This window comes from Nerophis ophidion, linkage group LG04 (genome assembly GCF_033978795.1).
Source record: "Nerophis ophidion isolate RoL-2023_Sa linkage group LG04, RoL_Noph_v1.0, whole genome shotgun sequence".
Taxonomy (NCBI): domain Eukaryota; kingdom Metazoa; phylum Chordata; class Actinopteri; order Syngnathiformes; family Syngnathidae; genus Nerophis; species Nerophis ophidion.
In genome coordinates, this window is record NC_084614.1 from 66260764 (window position 1) to 66285011 (window position 24248).

At 41.7% G+C, this 24248-nt stretch overlaps 1 protein-coding gene across 2 annotated transcripts in view; it reads left to right on the top strand.

Annotated features, from left to right (window-relative positions):
• LOC133551767 (polypeptide N-acetylgalactosaminyltransferase 10-like) overlaps positions 1 to 24248 on the top strand; it is a 243181-nt gene that overhangs the window by 56739 nt on the left and 162194 nt on the right. Inside the window, exon 1 of one of the 2 annotated variants that reach the window (XM_061898832.1) lies at positions 8018 to 8096. The exons of the other annotated variant lie outside the window; for it this stretch is intronic. Within the exon in view, the coding sequence (XP_061754816.1) occupies positions 8058 to 8096 (39 nt within the window). The 5' untranslated portion in view covers positions 8018 to 8057. Of the gene's footprint in view, positions 1 to 8017; positions 8097 to 24248 lie in introns of those variants that run through there. 2 annotated transcript variants of the gene reach the window in all.

The window sequence follows — 24248 nt, forward strand, 5'->3', positions numbered from 1 at the left end:
TAATGGGAGCCTCCAACAAAAAGTGCTATTCAGACCGAGAAAACGACAATTTCCCCATTAATTTGAGCGAGGATGAAAGATTCGTGTTTGAGGATATTGATAGCGACGGACTATAAAAAAAAAAAAGATAAAAAAAATAAGTTAAAAAAAACGCGATTGCATTGGGATGGATTCCGATGTTTTTAGAGACAGTTACTAGGATAATTCTGGGAAATCCCTTATGTTTTTATTGTGTTGCTAGTGTTTTAGTGAGTTAAATAGTACCTGATAGTCGGAGGTGTACGTCCACGGGTGTCTTGACGCCAATGTCTCAGGGGAGTCGACGGCAGCTTTATGGACGGCACAAGCTTAGCTTTTCTCCGGTAAGAAGCGACTTTTTACCACAAGTTTCTCACCGAAACCTGCTGGTTGACATTCCGTCGTGATTCATGTTTGCTTGACCGCGCTCTGACCCATAGTAAAATTTCACCTCCAGGAATTTTAAACAAGGAATCACCGTGTGTTTGTGTGGCTAAAGGCTAAAACTTCCCAACTCCATCTTTCTAATGTGACTCCTCCAATATTAATTGAACAAATTGCAAAATATTCAGCAACACAGATCTCCAAAATACTGTGTAATTATGCCGTTAAAGCAGAAGACTTTTAGCTGTGTGTGTGTGTGTGCAGCGCTCATATTTCCTTAAAACCCACGACGTCTTGCGTATACGTCATCATTACACGACGTTTTCAAGACGAAACTCCCAGGAAATTTAAAATTGTAATTTAGTAAACTAAAAAGGCCGTATTGGCATGTGTTGCAATGTTAATATTTCATCATTGATATATAAACTATCAGACTGCGTGGTGGGTATTAGTGGGTTTCAGTAGGCCTTTAAGTACTTTGCACATTTTTTAAAGATATTGGTATGTACCGTATACCGCCATTCGGACTAAAAATATCAGTTTTCATATAAATATGGAGCCTGCAGTGCCTCCGACTGGAAGTCTCTGCAGAGAGTGGTGAGGACGGCAGAAAAGATCATCAGGACTCCTCTCCCTCCTATCCGGAAAGTCGCAAAAAGCCGCTGCCTGACCAAGGCTCAGAACATCTGTAGGGACTCCTCCCACCCCCACCAAGGACTGTTTTTACTGCTGGACTCTAAAAAGAGATTCCGCAGCCTCCGTAGGAGAACTTCCGGGTTCTGTAACTGCTTCTTCTCTCAGGCCATGAGGGAAGATCATAATAATCTCCTCAATTCCCCCCAAAAACCGATTAAATCGCTATAATATAAGGACAATATAACATACATCCATAAATGTGGATGCATATAGAAAAAGTACAATATATTTATCTGTAATCTATGTATTTATATCTGCACCTAATTGCTCTTTTATACTGCACTACAATGAGCTGATGCAACAAAATTGTGTTCTTATCTGTACTGTAAAGTTCAAATTTGAATGACAATAAAAGGAAATCCAAGTCTAAAACAGAGTGATCATTCTACACTGAGAAATACAAAAAGGAAGTGTTTTTACAGTGCCTTCAGGGACGATACCACAACAACCTCCAGAAATAATAATATATAATAAAACATTTAATATGTTACACACTTTTCATTCAAAAAAATACATGAAATATATGAACATGTCATATTATTGCATCCCTTATTGTGCATGCGTGTGTGTGTGTGTGTCTGTGTGTGCTCTTTGCAACTTTACCCCAAGACTAAATAAATGTTTCTTTGGCACGGTGCTGTTGTATCACCGTACAATGTCGCACACAACATCTGTCGACCGTCTAAAACCTCGGCGGTGGCGGCACCAATCCCGCCGTGCGCGAGAATAGCAAACATAATCTGCTGTCAGGCGGATTACCCGGCCACCGCTGCAGCATAGAAATGAGGTTGGAGGCAGCCATCGCAAGCTCGTTCTAATCCGGAAATCCCCCCATAGAGGTCACCAAGAAAAAACTGGATGACCACTCGCTGATTCCGACCGGGGACATTTTGTATTATCCCAATACATATGTTGTCCGCATCCAGAGGCTGATGTAGTGCCGCTCGAATTCAATTACAATCAAAAATACAAGAATTATGGATGGATGGACCAGAAATGCAGGTGTATCTTCTCTTTTCAGAATCACTAAAATGTAATATTTTAGGCTGTCTACCAAAGTACATCGTAATTTCTAAGGATGCACAGTATTTTTTTTCAAGCCTAGACTGATAACTTCTTCCTTCTTAAGGCCGATACCGATATTTTTCAAATGTAGATTTAGCCGATTTGTCCAAACCAAATATTAAATCAGTACTATGGTAGAGGGTACTTCATATACACAAATCACAAAAGGTTATCTCCTAATTTGTATGTACTAGTGTACGCATGAGTGTGGCGACATTAAACTCTAAAGCAGGGGCCACATGGAGAAAAATGTACTCCCAAGTGGGCCGGACTGGTAAAATCACAGCACGATAACTTAAAAATAATGTCAACTTTTGATTGTTTTCTTTGTTTAAAAATAGAACAAGCACATTGTGAAATTGTACAAATCATAATGTCGTATGTTTTTTTTTTTTTAAACTTACATGTTGTGGTTAATAGTATCCTATCTTTATGTTTTATATTTTTTGAATAAATGATGTGATAATGTTCATCAGTCAACTCATTGGGGTTAATTTTCAATCTATGAAGATAAAAAAAGTATATAAAAGTCCAATTACAGCATGTTATTTATGTTGTTTGATCATTTTCCTCCACTGATGTACTTACATCTATTTCTGTGTTGTTGTTTCTGGTTGAGGATATGCCGCTCCGTTATTGATTTAAGTAAAGTCTGAATGTCATCTTTTGACACGTCTTCCACTCCCGTCCTTGCACGCTACACCGCTACAACAAAGATGACGGGGAGAAAACACTGCCGAAGGTGAGCCACGTAAATAAGACCGCCCACAAAACGTCGCATCCGGAAGCGACTGTCAGAAAGCGGATTTTAGATGATCTGTTAAACATAATCTAAGCAACATTTTGACCGAAGAACCACCATTACATGTTATCTAGACCACAAGGAAGTGGTTTACATTTAGAAAAAAATAATAATATGACTCCTTTAATGCGCCCTATTATTCGGTGCACCTAATATATGAAAAAAGATCATAAATAGACCATTTATCGGCAGTGCTCCTTATTATCCGGTGTGCACTATAGTCCGGAAAATACGGTATACGGTTTACTTTACAAAAAATACTCCATGTTCAAGGCGTATCCTATTTTACACCTTGACACGTCCTAAGGGGCGGGGACAGACCTGAAGTCAACCTGTGAAAGGTTTTCACACTAAGGCCCCTTCTACACGAAGCCGGCTAAGGTTATATTAAACTTATCCTTGTCCACATACACACAATGGTTGTTTAAAGGCCTACTGAAATGAGATTTTCTTATTTAAACGGGGATAGCAGGTCCATTCTATGTGTCATACTTGATCATTTCGCGATATTGCCATATTTTTGCTGAAAGGATTTAGTAGAGAAAATCGACGACAAAGTTCGCCACTTTTGGTACTTCCTGAAAAAGCCTCGCCTTTACCGGAAGTCGCAGACAATGACGTCGCAAGTGTTGATGGCTCCTCACATATTCACATTGATTTTAATGGGAGCTTCCAACAAAAACAGTTATTTGGACTGACAAAACGACAATTTCCCCATTAATTTTTGAGATTCGTGTTTGAGGATATTGATAGCGACGGACTAGAAAAAAGAAAAAAACGAGTTAAAAAAAAAAAAAACGCGATAGCATTGGGACGTAATCTGATGTTTTTAGAGACATTTACTAGGATAATTCTGGGAAATCCCTTATCTTTCTATTGTGTTGTTGTGTTTTAGTGAGTTTAATATTACCTGATAGTCGGAGGGTTTTTTCCACGGGTGTCTTGACGCGCAGTGTCTCACGGGTGTCGACGGCAGCTGTACGGACGACACAAGCTCAGCTGATATCCGGTAAGTGGCGACTTTTTAACCACAATTTTCTCACCGAAATCTGCTGGTTGACATTCGGTTGGGATCCATGTTGGCTTGACCGCGCTCTGATCCATAGGAAAGTTTCAGCTCCGGGAATTTTTAACAAGGAATCACCGTGTGTTTGTGTGGCTAAAGGCTCAAGCTTCCCAACTCCATCTTTCTACTGTGACCTCTCCAATATTTATTGAACTAATTGCAAAAGATTCAGCAACACAGATGTCCAAAATACTGTGTAATTATGCGGTTAAAGCAGACGACTTTTACCTGTGTGTGTGCGTAGCGCTCATACTTCCTAAAAACCCGTGACGTCCTGCGTACATGTCATCATTACACAAGGTTTCCAAGACGAAACTCCCGGGAAATTTAAAATTGTAATTTAGTAAACTAAAAAAGTCGTATTGGCATGTGTTGCAATGTTAATATTTCATCATTGATATATAAACTATCAGACTGCTTGGTGGGTAGTAGTGGGTTTCAGTAAGCCTTTAAGACCCCCTCACCATTCCGTCAGCCAGCGCAACGCGACCTAATACGCATGCGTGGAAAATTTACAAGTCATAGTCACCTCCAGTGTTGCTCTGTGTGCAAGTTCTTCAATTGAACTTATCTGAACAATATCCAATGTTGTGGTATTTCAATGACCTGGAATCCAGTGTGTTTTGGGGCCCTATTATAGTGAATCACACCTGAGCCATCATAAATTAATCAAATTTTAATAAAAAACATTTTACATCAATCAATCTCGGGATCTAGATATCTGGTCAGGACACTCCTCACTCTTTTGCCTTCACCTTCATTGTCCATTTGTTTTTGGTGACTTTATATACTATGGACCTAGACGTTAAGTCTGCGACATACATGGCGGACAATAACTGATACAGTCTGCTTTGCCAGTCCAAAAGCATTCACCGTTATCCGTAGTCTTCCCTCGACGGCCAGGTGATACAAAGTGCATGCTATCTTTTTTATCACAATCCACGGTAGCCCGCATTCTCGAACGGACAAAGTTTTTCGGTAAGGTAAAATCACAGCTGACCTGGACATTTGAAAGGTCTCCTGCCGTCTGAGAAGTGTTGTATCCCAAATAGCTGCAATCACTTTCTCTTAAGGTATTCATGTGTGATTTCCACAAGCGTCTGTACAGACAGAAGGAAAAACACGGGCATGTCTGGATGACTCGCCTTCATATTTTCAGTGTTACTAAACCGCTTTATTATGAAGCTGGCTGTGGCACGTTCTTTCAGACGTCTTTTCCTGTGTGGGGCGTAGTCATTCTGGCGTCACTTCCTCTTCGAACTCAGTTTGTGAACAATCAATGAGTCCATACAAGACACTGAGCCGAAGATTCAAGAAACACACGCCGCACTTACCCGTGTAAAAAAAAATGTCCGATGAGGGGCACCATAAACGATAGTTTAGTGTGGCTGAAACAAGGCTTAGGCTAATTAATTATTTGTTTAAGGCAGGGGTCGGGAATCTTTTTGGCTGAGAGAGCCAAAAGGCAAATATTTTAAAATGTATTTCCGTAAGAGCCATATAATATTTTTTTTAACACTGAACACAACTAAACGCGTGCATTTTTAAGTAAAACAAACATTACATCCATCCATCCATCTTCTTCCGCTTTTCTGAGGTCGGGGCGCGGGGGAAGCAGCCTAAGCAGAAGACCCCACTTCCCTCTCCCCAGCCACTTCGTCTAGCTCTTCCCGGGGGATCCCGAGGCATTCACAGGCCAGCCGGGAGACATAGTCTTCCCAACGTGTCCTGGGTCTTCCCCGTGGCCTCCTACCGGTTGGACGTGCCCTAAACACCTCCCTAGGGAGGCGTTCGGGTGGCATCCTGACCAGATGTCCGAACCACCTCATCTGGCTCCTCTCTATGTGAAGGAGCAGCGGCTTTACTTTGAGTCCCTCCCGGATGGCAGAGCTTCTCACCCTATCTCTAAGGGAGAGCCCCGCCACACGGCGGAGGAAACTCATTTCGGCCGCTTGTACCCGTGATCTTATCTTTTCGGTCATGACTAGAAGCTCATGACCATAGGTGAGGATGGGAACGTAGATCGACCGGTAAATTGAGAGCTTTGCCTTCCGGTTCAGCTCCTTCTTCACCACAATGAATCGGTACAACGTCCGCATTCCTGAAGACGCCGCACCGATCCGCCTGTTGATCTCACGATCCACTCTTCCCTCACTCATGAACAAGACTCCTAGGTACTTGAACTCCTCCACTTGGGGCAGGGTCTCCTCCCCAACCCGGAGATGGCATTCCACCCTTTTCCGGGCGAGAAGCATGGACTCTGACTTGGAGGTGCTGATTCTCATTCCGGTCGCTTCACACTCTGCTGCGAACCGATCCAGTGAGAGCTGAAGATCCCGGCCAGATGGAGTCATCAGGACCACATCATCTGCAAAAAGCAGAGACCTAATCCCGCGGCCACCAAACCGGAACCCCTCAACGCCTTGACAGCGCTTAGAAATTCTGTCCATAAAAGTTATGAACAGAATCGGTGACAAAGGACAGCCTTGGCGGAGTCCATTCCTCACTGGAAATGTGCTCGACTTACTGCCGGCAATGCGGACCAAGCTCTGACACTGATCGTACCGGGAGCGGACCGCCACAATAAGACAGTCCGATACCCCATACTCTCTGAGCACTGCCCACAGGACTTCCCGAGGGACGCGGTCGAATGCCTTCTCCAAGTCCACAAAGCACATGTAGACTGGTTGGGCAAACTCCCATGCACCCTCAAGAACCCTGCCGGGAGTATAGAGCTGGTCCACAGTTCCACGACCAGGACGAAAACCACACTGTTCTAGACAAACATTTCTGGAGTATAATAGGTCTCTTATTCTTTGTAATAACACTGTTATTCTGAAGCTAACTGTGGAGGGGGCGTGGCCTGCGGGCGGGCCTCCAGCGAAGTGGGGTTTTGCCAGGACCGGCCTCGAAATCAGTGACAGGTGCGTAGACGGCCCACCTGGGCCTCGTTATCTAATCACCTGTCGCTCTGTTATAAGCAGCAGCCAGGAAGAGAGACAGGGTTGGGGCTGGAGCCAGAGCGCGAGTGAGGACGATAGAGAAAAAGAAAATTGCGGCAAAGCAACTGAGAGACTTATTGAAAAATAAAACAATATTGTAACCCTAAAACAGGCTCTCATGTCGGTGCTTGGTGGTCTGAAGAACACCCAGGAGGGCAAGCCCCACACTAACCAATAATAAATAAATGACTTCTTACCATTAACGCAACTTCTTGAACATAAAAAAGCTTGAGAATGTTTTATATTTTGAACGTTATTTTTAACACTGTGATTACAAGTGGAATTATTCATTACTTATCGTGTTAAGCAGTGTCAGCTCAGACTTATCTGACAGCCAGATGCAGTCATCAAAAGAGCCACATCTGGCTCACGAGCCATAGGTTCCCTAACCCTGGTTTAAGGAGTTATCCGGCTTAGTGTAGACAGGATCTTAATTACATCCTGTTGACACAAATGGATGAAGAAATGCTGTTTCAGAAGGTCCAAAATAACTGATACAGGACAGCATTTCGGGCAGCCTTTGTTGACTCCGACCTGGTGGGAGAAGCAGGTGAGGGGTTATGAGAAGTGCCTGTGCAAAACTCGTCAGGGATGTTGTTTACTGCTGTGCTGTTGCTTGCTACAAGTACAAGAATAAAGAAGTCACTGGTCTTTGGTCCCGTCTTACCCGATGGCGGTGTACACAAACAGTTGGGCCAATCCCTGTACAAATACTGATTGACACTTGGCCTTTTGTCGTCAGTTAAATGGCCGCACTAAAAGGCTGCATTAAATTTAATGAGGTAGGGTCACGCTGCCAGGTGCCACCCGCTGGATCTCTCTCAGCTTGCTTCTTCCTCTCCTTCTATTCTAAATTTGTAGGTCTGATTTTTGCTTGTCGCGTACAAGACCGTGCGTGTCCACGCAGCCCAAGTGTGTCATGTTCCTCTAACGTCCTACTGGGTGCTTTGTGCCGCTCCTGGAATATTAATAGAGCGTAGAAAGGCTTTGAGTAGAGCGGTTTGATGGCAGCGCGGAGGTCCTGATGATGGTGATTAGAAGAGTCGAGGAAGGCGAGACGGCGGTATGTAATAAGACACTTTGTTTGCTTATGCCTCATCAGAGCCTGGATCATGGGGCTATGAATGTGCAATCTGATGAGTTGGCTGATATGTAAATATGTAATTTCTGTGCTAGACCAACACCAATTCACAATATTTTGTATACAATTCATCCAAACGTTAATAAATGATAAATGGGTTGTACTTGTATAGCGCTTTTCTACCTTCAAGGTACTCAAAGCGCTTTGACACTACTTCCACATTTACCCATTCACACACACATTCACACACTGATGGAGGGAGCTGCCATGCAAGGCGCCAACCAGCACCCATCAGGAGCAAGGGTGAAGTGTCTTGCTCAGGACACAACGGACGTGACGAGGTTGGTTCTAGGTGGGATTTGAACCAGTGACCCTCGGGTTGCGCACGGCCACTCTTCCACTGCGCCACGCCGTCCCTAATCAAAAGAAACGGGACCGTGTATTCAGAAGAAAATATAGCTTGCACACTAGTATTCTCCCGTCCAAAGGGAAAACCCAGTAACTCAATTTTGGTCAAAACTGAGCTGATAATAATTTTGGAGTTCCTAGGTGATATGCTTTACATTAGTGTATGCGATATTGTAATTTGTTCCGTAAGTAAGCTGTTACGCGCATGGCAGGACCTAGCAACTACCACATAACCGCGTAGATACAGCAGAAAAACCTAGTATCTCAAGGGACCAATCGGAGCTTCTTTTTCAGTCGCCTTATTGTCTTTAATGAGACATTTGCACGAATGGGGGCCGACGGTCAACCTGATTATGTGATATTATGGCACGAGGGGATATTTGGAAGATTGGCCCAGGACGTTGCAAGCACCTTCATTAAATGTATTGCTCTTGATTCTTCCCCTTGCATACTCTTCTGGGCAGATAACTGTGGAGGTCAAAATAAAAACTGGACGCTGTACACGGCTCTTGCCCAATGTGCAAACGCAGAATGGGGCCCACCCGAGATTGTGATAAAATATCTGGAGAAAGGGCACACGTTCATGAGAGCAGATTCAATACATGGCTCAATCGGCAAGAAAATGAAAGCTCAAGAAAACATCTATACGTTTGATAACTTTGTAGATCTTTCTAAGTCAGCATCAAGATAGATTGGTTTTCCTTTGTTTTCTCAAAATCAGCTAGAAGTGAGTTACTAGGTTTTGCCTTTGGGCGGGAGTATTGTCCTGATACCAATATTTTGGTACCGGTACCAAAAGTATTTCGATTCATTTCTGTACTTTTCTTAATAAAGGTAGACTGACCATACGTCTTCATTTCCCCGGACATGTCCCGACATGTCTTCTTTTACGGGAATGTCCGGGTTTTATTAAATGCCTCAAATGTCCGGCGTGTTGTGTAAAGGTTGTGTGTATTTTCGATGTATGTACAGAGTTAAGAGGGGTTAATACCATAAAAAATTGTAGAAGGTGTGCACACGCAGCAAAAGTCAAACAGAGCGAGAAAGCGAGGTAGTGAATTGTTCACCAATCAACAGCCATACAGGTCCCACTGAAGGTGGCCTTATAAACAACTTTAACACTGTTACAAATATGTGCCACACTGTGAACCCACACCGAACAAGAATGACAACACATTTCGGGACAACATCCGCACCGTAACACAACATAAACACAACAGAACAAATACCCAGAACCCCTTGCAACACCGACTCTTTCGGGATGCTACAATATTTACCCCCGACAACTCGTGTTTTATTAGTAAGTAAGCAAACAAAGGCTCCTAATTTAGCTGCTGGCGTATGCAGTAACATATTGTGTCATGGAAGTCATGGAAAATTAATTATTAATCTACTTGTTCATTTACTGTTAATATCTGCTTACTTTCTCTTTTAACATGTTCTATCTACACTTCTGTTAAAATGGATTAATCACTTATTTTTCTGTTGTTTGGATGCTTTACATTAGTTTTGGATCTTCAGTCATATTGCCATTGTAGTGCTGTCTACACATAGCTCTTATGTTTGACTGCCATCTACTGGTCACAGTTATCATTACACCATGTACCAAATAAAATTGCTTCGAGGTCGGCAAGCATAACCAGAATTATTCCATACAGTAGGCACACCGGCTTATAAGGCGCACTGTCGATTTTTGAGGGGAAAAAAAAGTTTTTAAATGTGCCTTATAGTCCGGAAAATACAGTATTAATTTTAGTCCGCTAAACAGAATTAGGAATTTAATGCACAATATACATTGACTTCAAACCTCTTCTTTTTTACTAAACCTGTCTAATTATTGTTGTTGTTTTTATTAAACATATAGCTGTTGAAAAGTAGAACAAAATATATGTATCAGTGTGTAATCATATTTAATATTTTTTCCAAAAACTTTTTTAGAAAAAAAAAAAGTTCTCCGCCTCCTATTGACTTTCTTTCATTATATATTAATTTCAATTATTATGTCATTATTGTATTGTGATATTATTGTACATTTTTTGTATTCAGCAATGTTCGATACAATATTGTGAGTTACTCTACTCTTGCTAATTTCCCACTCTTAGTTTGTGTTTTAAAAGTCCAACAAGGTTAAATAAAAGAAACACCTCCTTCTTCGTTATAAAAGCCTGCCGTGATTTTAAGTTTTCCATCTCTTCTTCAACATTGATTCCGACTTTCTTCCGACTCGTCATCTTTTACTGTCCTTCTTGATTACATCCTCATCCTCTGAGTACCCGCCCACGATCGGTCCAAACACGTGTGCACATTACCTAAAAAACTTTCTTCTCCTTGCCTTGTGTTTCAAGGTCTTGTCGAGCGGCTACAAAAGCCCCGGAGGAACATCACGGGCGACGTGCGCTGAAATTTTAATCAGGGTAAAATGGGGCAGCGCAATCTCGCATCTTTTTTCGTATAAATTTGCACAGATGGACTATTTTTGCTTGTCTGGTCCGCGTGTGACTCAGTGAATGCGTCCACCGCTGACAGAGTGGAGGAGAGTGGAGACGAGGTAAAACAGGATGGAGATTTGAGCTTTTTAGAGATGGTGAATAATGGCCTGCACACACTCATCTGCCTCACACTTGACACTATCACGCGATTCAGGCTTTTCTGTGTCAGGTGGATCCAGACTCACTTATTCTGCATACCTGGATGGATGCAAAGAAAAGTCATTCATTGGAGCAAATGTGGGACATTTTGTTGGCTGGTAACTAACTGGTAAATGTTTGCAAATTTGACGATTACACTACTACTCCAAGGATAATGTCGGTACTACCAATTCAGCGTTTACCAGTAGTCTGATGGAAGAAATTTATTTGAACGTATTATGTGACTGCAATATGTCTGGTGTCTAATTTGCATGATCGGTCATAACGGATGGGCAATTAAGTTGCACAATATATACGATATCAATTATATACATGTACTGTCCGTTATATTGTGATAATGCATGTGATGACACATTCTAGCAATGTCCCAGAAATGTAACATCGACAGGCAACCTAATGCATCCTCAACGCAATGTAGAATTCATGCTAGCAAGCTAGCGGCTAACGTGACTCCACAGTGCAAAGTCACTTCTAATTCAGCAACGCTGGTATGTGGAATCAAATTATGGAATGGATTATACAAAGATGTCAAACAATGTACTAATATGATCCAGTAGGAGGCTGTTGAAACTACAAGTGTTCACGAAGTACAAGAAAGAAAAATCTTGATTAACATCTTGAACTTTTTGGAAAATTAGTTTATTCATCTCATATGTGAATCATGACTGGCTTAACTGTTAAGAGAACTGTTTTATTCATTAGTGTAAATGTTATATCTACAAGTTTGAAATAAATTAAACATTAACCAAATATTAATGTATATATATTTACACATGAATTATGAAAAAACACTTAATTGAACGGTTTAAAAGAGGAGGAAACACGAAAAAAATGAAAATCAAATTTTTAAACATAGTTTATCTTTAATTTTGACTCTTTAAAATTCAAAATTCAACCAAAAAAAAAGAAGAGAAAACAAGCTAATTCAAATTTTTTGAAAAAATTTAAAAAGTAATTTATGGAACATCATTAGTAATTTTTCCTAAATAAGATTAACTTTATAATTTTGATGACATGTTTTAGATATGTTAAAATCCAATCTGCACTTAGTTAAAATGTATAACAAATTGGACCAAGCTATATTTCTAACAAAGACAAATCGATATTTCTTCTACATTGTCCAGAACAAAAATTTTAAAAGAAATTCAAAATACTTTGAAATAAGATTTAAATGTGATTTTACAGATTTTTTAGATTTGCCAGAATATATATTTTTTAATTTTAATCATAATAAGTTCGAAGAAATATTTCACAAATATTTTTCGTCGAAAAAACAGACGCTAAAATGAAGAATTAAATTAAAACGTTTTTATTATTCTTCACAATAAAAAAATAATAATTTACCTGAACATTGATTTAAATTGTCAGGAAAGAAGAGGAAGGAATTAAAAAGGTAAAATGGTATATGTGTTTAAAAATCCTAAAATATTTTTTAAGGTTGTATTTTTTTCTCTAAAATTGTCTTTCTGAAAGTTATAAGGAGCAAAGTAAAACAATAAATGAATTTATTTAAACAAGTGAAGACCAAGTCTTTAAAATATTTTCTTGGATTTTCAAATTCTATTTGAGTTTTGTCTCTCTTAGAATTAAAAATATCGAGCAAAGCGAGACCAGCTTGTTAGTAAATAAATAAAATTTAAAAAAAAAATAGAGGCAGCTCACTGGTAAGTGCTGCTATTTGAGCTATTTTTATAACAGGCCAGCGGGCAACTCATCTGGTCCTTACGGGCTACCTGGTGCCCGCGGGCACCGCGTTGGTGACCCCTGGCATAGAGCAACCAGTATTTGGAATTTCTTGATATTTCAACTTTTCACTTAGAAAACAAGCAACTTAAATATTATTTATATGATTTTATGAAATGAAGAAAACAGTCTGTCCAACACAACATATATAAATGAAGCCAACAAGCCGAAACAAATCCTGGATTGCAGTTAGCAACACCGAAACAAATGGAGTCACATCTTTGTTGGTTGACAAAAATAAAATAAATACAATTATATTTTCCACTAATAGTAATAGACACATCCCAGCACAGTCTCTTCAGCCTCCTACCAACAGGCAGACTATACAGGAGCCTGAAATCCAGGACTACAAGACTGACAAACAATTTCTACCCACAGGCCATCAGGCTTGTGAATGCTAACTTGTGAATGCTAGCCCCCCCATTTTTACTTTGTCTTTTTGAACAAAAGACAGCTACCTTGACCACCCCTGAACCATCACTGTAAACACTTTTCACCTTTGATCACTAAAGACACTTTAACTGCTGCTTTGTCTTTTTGAACAAAAGACAGCTACCTTGACCACCCCTGAACCATCACTGTAAACACTTTTCACCTTTGATCACTAAAGACACTTTAACTGCTGCTGTGACCCAAGGTCACCTCCATATTTATATTGTTGACAGTCGATCAGAATGTGCAATAATGTGATTTTACTTACTGTGCCTTGTATATATCATTTTTATTCCCCTAGAGGGGGGGGGTTGCCCACATCTGAGGTCCTCTCCAAGGTTTCTCATAGTCAGCATTGTCACTGGCGTCCCACTGAATGTGAATTCTCCCTGCCCACTGGGTGTGAGTTTTCCTTGCCCTTTTGTGGGTTCTTCCGAGGATGTTGTAGTCGTAATGATTTGTGCAGTCCTTTGAGACATTTGTGATTTGGGGCTATATAAATAAACATTGATTGATTGATTGATATTTCTGTTTTTTATTTTTAGTTAAGTACCGTGTGACTTGTTGAAGGGTGGACTATCAAAGTAACATTTTCATTGTACGGCAAACTGTCTGTTTAACTGTGCATATGACAATAAACAATCTTGAATCTTGAATAATAACGCAATAACTGCCTGCCCCTTCAAAAGGCAACATTCAATTGTAGAACGTAAAGAAATCAGGATTCAAATGATAAAGTACATTTGTTTCCACTAAGAAATAATAAAAGTTACCTGTGGGGTTGGGAACCTTTTTGGCTGAGAGAGCCAAGAAAGCCAAATATTTTAAAATGTATTTCCGTGAGAGCCTTATAATATTTTTAACACTGAATACAACTGTCAGGTTCAAACACTGATGACATGTATCAAACAGACAAGAAGCAAGGAATTCAACAGAGACTGGATTCAATTTAGCTCAATGAGGAGAAACCCGTAGACCTGTACCCTTGTACAGTGTCGTCCCACAAGAGAATTCTATGCCTCCTAACAACTAAAGGCGTGCAACTGTTATTCTTTTTAATAACATTGTTATTCTAAAGTTAACCAATAATAAATAAAATACTCTTGACCATTAATGCGACTTCTTGAACAGGTGCGGTAGAAACGGACGGATGGATTAATATGCATGAGAATGTTTTATATTTTGAACGTTATTTTTAACAATGTAATTACCAGCGGACTTATTAATTACTTATCGTGTTAAGCAACGTCAGCTAAGATTTATCTGAGAGCCAGATGCAGTCATCAAAAGAGCCACATCTGGCTCGAGAGCCATAGGTTCCCTACCCCTGCTTTAGATGAACCATGCAGTTAAATATAACCAACTACTCATTTTGTCAAGTTCTTTCGCTCCTTTTTATTTCAAACTGTTGCCTTTTATCAAGCGCTTTCTCATCAGTCCTGTGGCTTTACGTTTGCTGCAGTTGCCACTGTTATCGTCCAGACAGCTTTGTTCGCAAATTAAATCGGAAGAAGATAAACATCTTTAAACCCTCAAAAATAGTTTGGCTTTGAAGAACCCAGAACAATATTTAATATTTAATATTTATATTGCCATTGACTGTGTGTCAATCTATTTGATTAAATTGTTCAAATAAAACCTTGTTAAAAGATTGTAGTGTGTTTATGTACTTTTTGAGCACTATAAAAAATAATGTGGTTATAATGAGAACTGTGGTCATTTTCTTCACAATAACTGTGATGTGAAATTTTTATGTTCCTAAATACCAGTCTAGAAGACAGAAGATAAACATCAATTCACCATTTCCAGACCGGTTTCATTACTCCCACTATTCTCCGAAATTATTAAACAAATATTTCCCAACAGGTTAGATGGAAACATTGCTATTAAAAAAAAGATCAACAAATTGTCAGGCAGTTAATACAGATACAGAGAAAACATCCCAACAGCAATGGCATTGTTTGAAATAACAGTGTAGTAAACAGTGTGCAGCTGCACTGTTTGTGGATTCAACAAAAGCATTTGCCACATTCAATCACGATATGATAATCGACACATTATTACGACACGGCTTTAGGGAAGTGGTTCTGAATTGGGTGAAAAGCTACTTAACAGAAGGCAATGTGTGAGGATCGGAGAATACACACAAGAGTGCTTAGATATTGCTTGTAGTGTACCCCAGGGGTCAGTTCTGGGTCCAAAACGATTCAGTTTATATACCAACAACATCTGTAAAAACACAAACAACAAAGCTCACACGAGGGCTGTAAAGTGACTTCTTTAAATACAAAATAATAATAATAATAATAAATGGTGACCGTAGGTAAAGTAATAATTAAATGCATTTTTTTGAAAGTCTCTTCACTAATATAGCAAACTAAGTACAGGTGTACAGTATATTAATAGAGTAATTAAGACACCCATAAACATTTACATTGTGCACCATTTACATCTGCATTTACTCTTCCTTAGTTTAAAAGGGAACAGCTCTTTTTGTATGAAAGACCGGACGATGGATGCCTTTTTTTAAAATACATTCTAACTCTCAAATAAACGTAAATAAAAGTGTGCTTACAGCAGAGCCAATGGGAGGTCCTGCCCATAAAACCCAATAAAAAAACATCCAAAAAGCAACAACAATACACCATTTCCGATTTGTGACTTGAATGTTATTATTACAAACCCCGTTTCAATATGAATTGGGAAATTGTGTTAGATGTAAATATAAACGGAATACAATGATTTGCAAATCCTTTTCAACCCATATTCAATTGAACGCACTACAAAGACAAGATATTTGATGTTCAAACTCATAAACTTTATTTTTTTTTTTGCAAATAATAATTAACTTAGAATTTCATGGCTGCAGCACGTGCCAAAGTAGTTGGGAAAGGACATGTTCACCACTGTGTTACATCACCTTTTCTTTTAACAATGCTCAATAAACTTTCATGCAGAGAGGGAAATCAATACTAAGTCAATTTACCAAAACTTATTCATTAAAGTTATTAGCAGTTGACTTTTCAAATGATGCTACATATTAGCAGTAATGCTACTTTTGGTAGCAACGCTTGTGCCCCACACTTGACAAATTAAAGTTGTCTATTTGACATATTCCCACTTGAAGCCGAACCACCGCCAGACGATGGACCCCGTACTGTTTTTCTTGGGAATTAAATCTTCCTTCATTTGTTACCAGATTTGCATCTTCTTTCGTACCTTCGCAACACTCCGCTAGCATCACGGCTAACGTTAACCACGCTGCCACTTCTCTGCTGGGCAAGGGCGTATACGTATGTGACGTATGACGTGACAGTATGTGACGACCAAAAGGGAAAAAAATATAAAAACAAATTAAAACAAAAGGGAAAAACGACTCAATACAGAGGCGCTAAAATCCCCAACATGGATGATTGAGAAAAGACGCAGTCAAAGTGGAGGCCTGTAAATAAGACCACCTACAAAACGGCGCATCCTGAAGAGTCAGTCAGAAAGCGGCTTGAAGGTGGTCTGTAAAACATAATCGGTGCAACATTTTGACCAAAGCACCACTATTACATGTTATAGAGACCACATCTTTTAAATGTAGAAAAAAAATTCCCCACAATCAATTATCATTTATCACGCCCATATTTACAGTTGTTCAACATTTGTATACAGGAAAAGGTCAACTGCTAAAAATACATGACAAGCATAAATAAAACAAGTTAACTTAAAGGCCTACTGAAACCCACTACTACCGACCACGCAGTCTGATAGTTTATATATCAATGATGAAATATTAACATTGCAACACATGCAAATACGGCCGGTTTAGTTTACTAAATTGCAATTTTAAATTTCCCGCCGAGTTTCTTGTTGAAAACGTCGCGGAATGATGACGCGTGCCCGTGACGTCACGGACTGTCAGGAAATATTAGCGCAGCACCAATTGCGGCTAAAAGTCGTCTCTTTTCATCGCGCAGTTAAACAGTATTCTGGACATCTGTGTTGCTGAATCTTTTGCAATTTGTTCAATTAATAATGGAGAAGTCAAAGTAGAAAGATGGAGTTGGGAAGCTTTAGCCTTTAGCCACACAAACACACGGTGATTCCTTGTTTAAAATTCCCGGAGGTGAAGCTTTACTATGGATCAGAGCGGTCAAGCGAAAATGGTTCCCGACCACTTGTCAACCAGCAGGTTTCGCTGAGAAAATTGTGGTAAAAAGTCGCGTCTTACCGGAGATCTGTGGAGTTTGCGCCGTCCTTGTATCTGCCATGACTTCCCTCAGACACTGGCCTCCAGACACCCGTGGACACACTCTTCCGACTATCAGGTACTATTTAATCTCACTAAAACACTAGCAACACAATAGAAAGATAAGGAATTTCCCATAAGTATCCTAGTAAATGTGTCTAAAAACATCTGAATCTGTCCCAATGCAATCGCCTTTTTTTTTTTTTACTTCATTTATTTATTTATTTTTTTTTTCTAGTCCTTCGCTATCAATATCATCATCCACGGTTACTTTCATCCTCTCTCAAATTAACGGGGAAACGGGGAGACTTCAACGCTCACGTTGGCAACGACAGTGAAACCTGGAGAGGCGTGATTGGGAAGAATGGCCGCCCGGATCTGAACCCGAGTGGTGTTTTGTTATTGGACTTTTGTGCTCGTCACAGTTTGTCGATAACAAACACCATGTTCAAACATAAGGGTGTCCATATGTGCACTTGGCACCAGGACACCCTAGGCCGCAGTTCCATGATCGACTTTGTAGTTGTGTCATCGGATTTGCGGCCTCATGTTTTGGACACTCGGGTGAAGAGAGGGGCGGAGCTTTCTACCGATCACCACGTGGTGGTGAGTTGGCTGCGATGGTGGGGGAGGATGCCGGACAGACCTGGGAGGCCCAAACGCATTGTGAGGGTCTGCTGGGAACGTCTGGCAGAGTCTCCTGTCAGAGAAAGTTTCAATTCCCACCTCCGGAAGAACTTTGAACATGTCACGAGGGAGGTGCTGGACATTGAGTCCGAGTGGACCATGTTCCGCACCTCTATTGTCGAGGCGGCAGATCGGAGCTGTGGCCGCAAGGTAGTTGGTGCCTGTCGGGGCGACAATCCTAAAACCCCTTGGTGGACACCAGGGGTGAGGGATGCCGTCAAGCTGAAGAAGGAGTCCTATCGGGTCCTTTTGGCTCATAGGACTCCGGAGGCAGTGGACAGGTACCGACAGGCCAAGCGGTGTGCAGCTTCAGCGGTCGCGGAGGCAAAAACTCGGACATGGGAAGAGTTCGGGGAAGCCATGGAAAACGACTTCCGGACGGCTTCGAAGCGATTCTGGACCACCGTCCGCCGCCTCAGGAAGGGGAAGCAGTGCACTATCAACACCGTGTATGGTGCGGATGGTGTTCTGCTGACCTCGACTGCGGATGTTGTGAATAGGTGGAAGGAATACTTCGAAGACCTCCTCAATCCCACCAACACGTCTTCCTATGAGGAAGCAGTGCCTGGGGAATCTGTGGTGGACTCTCCTATTTTTGGGGCTGAGGTCGCTGAGGTAGTTAAAAAGCTCCTCGGTGGCAAGGCCCCAGGGGTGGACGAGATCCGCCCGGAGTTCCTTAAGGCTCTGGATGCTGTGGGGCTGTCTTGGTTGACAAGACTTTGCAGCATCGCGTGGACATCGGGGGCGGTACCTCTGGATTGGCAGACCGGGGTGGTGGTTCCTCTCTTTAAGAAGGGGGACCGGAGGGTGTGTTCCAACTATCGTGGGATCACACTCCTCAGCCTTCCCGGTAAGGTTTATTCAGGTGTACTGGAGAGGAGGCTACGTCGGATAGTCGAACCTCGGATTCAGGAGGAACAGTGTGGTTTTCGTCCTGGTCGTGGAACTGTGGACCAGTTCTATACTCTCGGCAGGGTTCTTGAGGGTGCATGGGAGTTTGCCCAACCAGTCTACATGTGCTTTGTGGACTTGGAGAAGGCATTCGACCGTGTCCCTCGGGAAGTCCTGTGGGGAGTGCTCAGAGAGTATGGGGTATCGGACTGTCTTATTGTGGCGGTCCGTTCCCTGTACGATCAGTGCCAGAGCTTGGTTCGCATTGCCGGCAGTAAGTCGAACACATTTCCAGTGAGGGTTGGACTCCGCCAAGGCTGTCCTTTGTCACCGATTCTGTTCATAACTTTTATGGACAGAATATCTAGGCGCAGTCAAGGCGTTGAGGGGTTCCGGTTTGGTAACCGCAGGATTAGGTCTCTGCTTTTTGCGGATGATGTGGTCCTGATGGCTTCATCTGACCGGGATCTTCAGCTCTCGCTGGATCGGTTCGCAGCCGAGTGTGAAGCGACCGGAATGAGAATCAGCACCTCCAAGTCCGAGTCCATGGTTCTCGCCCGGAAAAGGGTGGAGTGCCATCTCCGGGTTGGGGAGGAGACCCTGCCCCAAGTGGAGGAGTTCAAGTACCTAGGAGTCTTGTTCACGAGTGAGGGAAGAGTGAGATCGACAGGCGGATCGGTGCGGCGTCTTCAGTAATGCGGACGTTGTACCGATCCGTTGTGGTGAAGAAGGAGCTGAGCCGGAAGGCAAAGCTCTCAATTTACCGGTCGATCTACGTTCCCATCCTCACCTAAGGTCATGAGCTTTGGGTCATGACCGAAAGGATAAGATCACAGGTACAAGCGGCCGAAATGAGTTTCCTCCGCCGTGTGGCGGGGCTCTCCCTTAGAGATAGGGTGAGAAGCTCTGCCATCCGGGAGGGACTCAAAGTAAAGCCGCTGCTCCTCCACATCGAGAGGAGCCAGATGAGGTGGTTCGGGCATCTGGTCAGGATGCCACCTGAACGCCTCCCTAGGGAGGTGTTTAGGGCACGTCCAACCGGTAGGAGGCCACAGGGAAGACCCAGGACACGTTGGGAAGACTATGTCTCCCGGCTGGCCTGGGAACGCCTCGGGATCCCCCGGGAAGAGCTAGACGAAGTGGCTGGGGAGAGGGAAGTCTGGGTTTCCCTTCTTAGGCTGGCACCCCCGCGACCCGACCTCGGATAAGCGGAAGATGATGGATGGATGGATGGATTATTCATTACTTATCGTGTTAAGCAATGTCAGCTCAGACTTATCTGAGAGCTAGATGCCGTCAACAAAAGAGCCACATCTGGCTCTAGAGCCATAGGTTCCCTACCCCTGGGTTAAAATGTCCGCCCTGAGACCGGTGAGTTCAAACCCCGGCCGAGTCATACCAAAGACTAAAAAAATGGCATCCATTACCTCCCTGCTTGGCACTCAGCATCAGGGGTTGGAATCGAGGCTTAATTGACCAAAAATGATTCCTGGGCGTGGCCACTGCTGCTGCCCACTGCTCCCCTCACCTCCCCGGGGGTGTGAACAAGGGGATGGGTTAAATGCAGAGGACACATTTCACCACACCTAGTGTGTGTGTGTGACAATCATTGGTACTTTAACTGAACATCAGACATTGAAACAATGTCAGACCTATTTTAATAATAGTGTTCATGATGTGTACAAGTCTCACTGGCAATTAGTATAAAAGAACACACCTCTACTCACCCAGTGACAACACGCTAGTTAGTATTCGGTGCCATGTTACCGTGAACCAGTAGACGGGTTTATATTTAATGCTAATTGTGCCGTGTTACTCGTGCCGCACCAGGCCGATTAGGTCTTCCTGTTGAACTAATTAGTCCCGCATTGTGCTGTGATCCTTAAAGGGGAACATTATCACCAAACCTATGCAAGCGTCAATATATACCTTGATGTTGCAGAAAAAAGACCATGTATTTTTTTAACCGATTTCCGAACTCTAAATGGGTGAATTTTGGCAAATTAAACGCCTTTCTGTTTATCGGTCTTTTAGCGATGACGTCAGAACGTGATGTCGCCAAGGTAACACACCCGCCATATTCATTTTCAACACATTACAAACACCGGGTCTCAGCTCTGTTATTTTCCGTTTTTTCGACCATTTTTTGGAACCTTGGAGACATCATGCCTCGTCGGTGTGTTGTCGGAGGGTGTAACAACACTAACAGGGAGGGATTCAAGTTGCACCACTGGCAAGAAATCTTCCGCCAGACCCCCATTGAATGTACCAAAGTGTCTTCACATTTGACCGGCGATGCTAAGACAGACATGGCACAGAAATGTATGGATAACCTGCAGATGCATTTGCAACGATTAAGTCAACGAAATCACAAAGGTGAATTTTGTTGATGTTGTTGACTTATGTGCTAATCAGACATATTTGGTCACGGCATGACAGCCAGATAATCGATGCTAACATGCTATGCTAATCGATGCTAACATGCTATTTACGCTAGCTGTAAAAATTTGAAACCAGATACCCACATTTAATGCGAAACAAACACTTATCAATCGAGGGATTTAAGTTGCTCCAGTGTCACAAGATGCGAAAGTCCTGATCGTTTGATCCGCACATTTTACCGGCGATGCTAATAAGGCATCCATGCTATGGGCCACTTCATTAGGTACACCCAGGCTATGGCCGAATAGCGTCAATAGCTATTCGCTCAATAGCTTCAATTTCATCTTCAATCTCGTTTTCGCTATCTGCCTCCATACTCCGACCATCTGTTTCAATACATGCGTAATCTGTTGAATCGCTTAAGCCGCTGAAATCCGGGTCTGAATCCGAGCTAATGTCGCTATATCTTGCTGTGGTAACCGCCACGTTGTTTATATTGGCAGCACTGTATGACGTCACAGGGAAATGGATAGTGGTTTTGAAGATAGCGAAAATAAGGCACTTTAAAGCTTTATTTAGGGATATTCCAGGACCGGTAAAATTTTGAAAAAAACTTCAAAAAATACAACAAGCCACTGGGAACTGATTTTTATTGTTTTTAACCTTTTGAAATTGTGATAATGTTCCCCTTTAAATCATGCTGCAATGTAAGTTAAAGTCACTTCGCATGTGAAATGACTTCGCGGATGAACAAAACCAAAACTCTCTTTTTGCATGTTGAGTGACAGCTCCGAGCCGTGGTGTGTGCTGCTACGTACATGAAACTTCTGCTGTTTAGTGCGTCACGGCAATTGATATTCACCTCACTAGGTCGCCAAGCGTGAAATAGGAGAGTATACTTTCTCTGGGAAAGCTCTCGGTGGAGGCTGCTGCTCGGGAGAAATCTCTTCCCTGTCACGGATATTGTCAGGAAAGAAAAGCCGGTAGTATGAGTGGATTTTTTTTTTTTTTTTTTCACAAGTTGTACCACCAGGAAACTGAGTTAATCTCAGGTTTCTAGATTGATTATGGTTATTGGTTCAACCATGCACTCAATACCTTTTCTCATGTCAATAAGATGCTTGTTTTCCCCCCAAATAGTTAGGATAAGGGTGTAATTTTTTCATGTACAGTGTTCCCTCGACTATCAAGAGAACATTTTATTTTTATTGTTTTACTTATTTAGGATAACTGAAAGTTATAGACCTTAAAAAAAAGAAATACAATGTTATTGCTTTGATTTGATTTGCTTTGCTTTATATATTTTATTTCTAGAAAAAGTACATTTATAAAGTTAGCAAAGTAAAGAGAATTATATAGTATTTTAGGTAAATATTGACCTAATCCCTAATTTATGAAATCTTTAGTAGAGATGCTTTAAAACTGGCGTGTTAAACACAATGCAAAACAAATTGGGATATTAATCAAGATCAGATGATATGAACAAACATTTTTTTTTGCCATAGTTACTTGTATTATTATTATCATTATATCATGATTACATTACAGTAGTCGTTAAAGAGGTTTGATTGATTCATTGTAACTTTTATTAGTAGATGGCACAGTTCAGTACATATTCCATACATCCATCCATCCATCCATCCATTTTCTACCGCTTATTCCCTTTTGGGGCCCCGGGGGGCGCTGGCGCCTATCTCAGCTACAATCGGGCGGGAGGCGGGGTACACCCTGGACAAGTCGCCACCTCATCGCAGGGCCATCACAGACAGACAGACAACATTCACACTCACATTCACACACTAGGGCCAATTTAGTGTTGCCAATCAACCTATCCCCAGGTGCATGTCTTTGGAAGTGGGACCCCACGCATTCACGGGGAGAACACGCAAACTCCACACAGAAAGATCCCGAGCCTGGGATTGAACCCAGGACTGCAGGACCTTCGTATTGTGAGGCAGACGCACTAACCCCTCTGCCACCGTGAAGCCCACCACTAAATGGTAAAACCTGAATTAGTTTTTTAACTTGTTTAAGTCGGGGTCCACGTAAATCAGTTCATGGTACTTACATATGTAGTGTAGTGTCAGGCACATTTATAATAACATCTAATATTTACGTATTTTTGCAAATTTTAAGCATTCAAAGCGTATTAATTTAGAAAACGCATCACAACATTCCTTTTTTTCCCCTCCCAAATCTAGACTTATTATTAAATCACTGCAGACTTCATGAAAGGTAACAAACATAATAAAACAACACTTATTGTACAAGGTCTGCTGTCATTAGGATGATGACTGCTTGGATGTTCATATATTTCCATTTAGATGAAGAATGTCTCATAATCCACGTAAAGAAAAGGGAAGTGGAACCAAGCGTAAGTTGGTTGTCAAAATGTACCAACATGTCAGACTACATCCCCATCCCTCTACTATCCATGTGAGAGGCATGATTTGTGATCTGGAATAAAGTTTGATGAGCAAGAAAACGAGGAAGCAGCTCATTAGTCGATCATGTCAACATTGGACACCGCAGAGGCCACCACAGTGTATATGTTTATTTTACTTTTAATTCATAGTTGTATGTAGAAGTGGCTGGTTGCATCAGCTCTGCTCTTTAATGTCTTTAATGTTCTTTGTGTTCTTTGATGTTGTAAGAGGGATGTCTACTATGGCTATGAGTAGTTTTTTTCCCTTGGCCTCAGTCTGG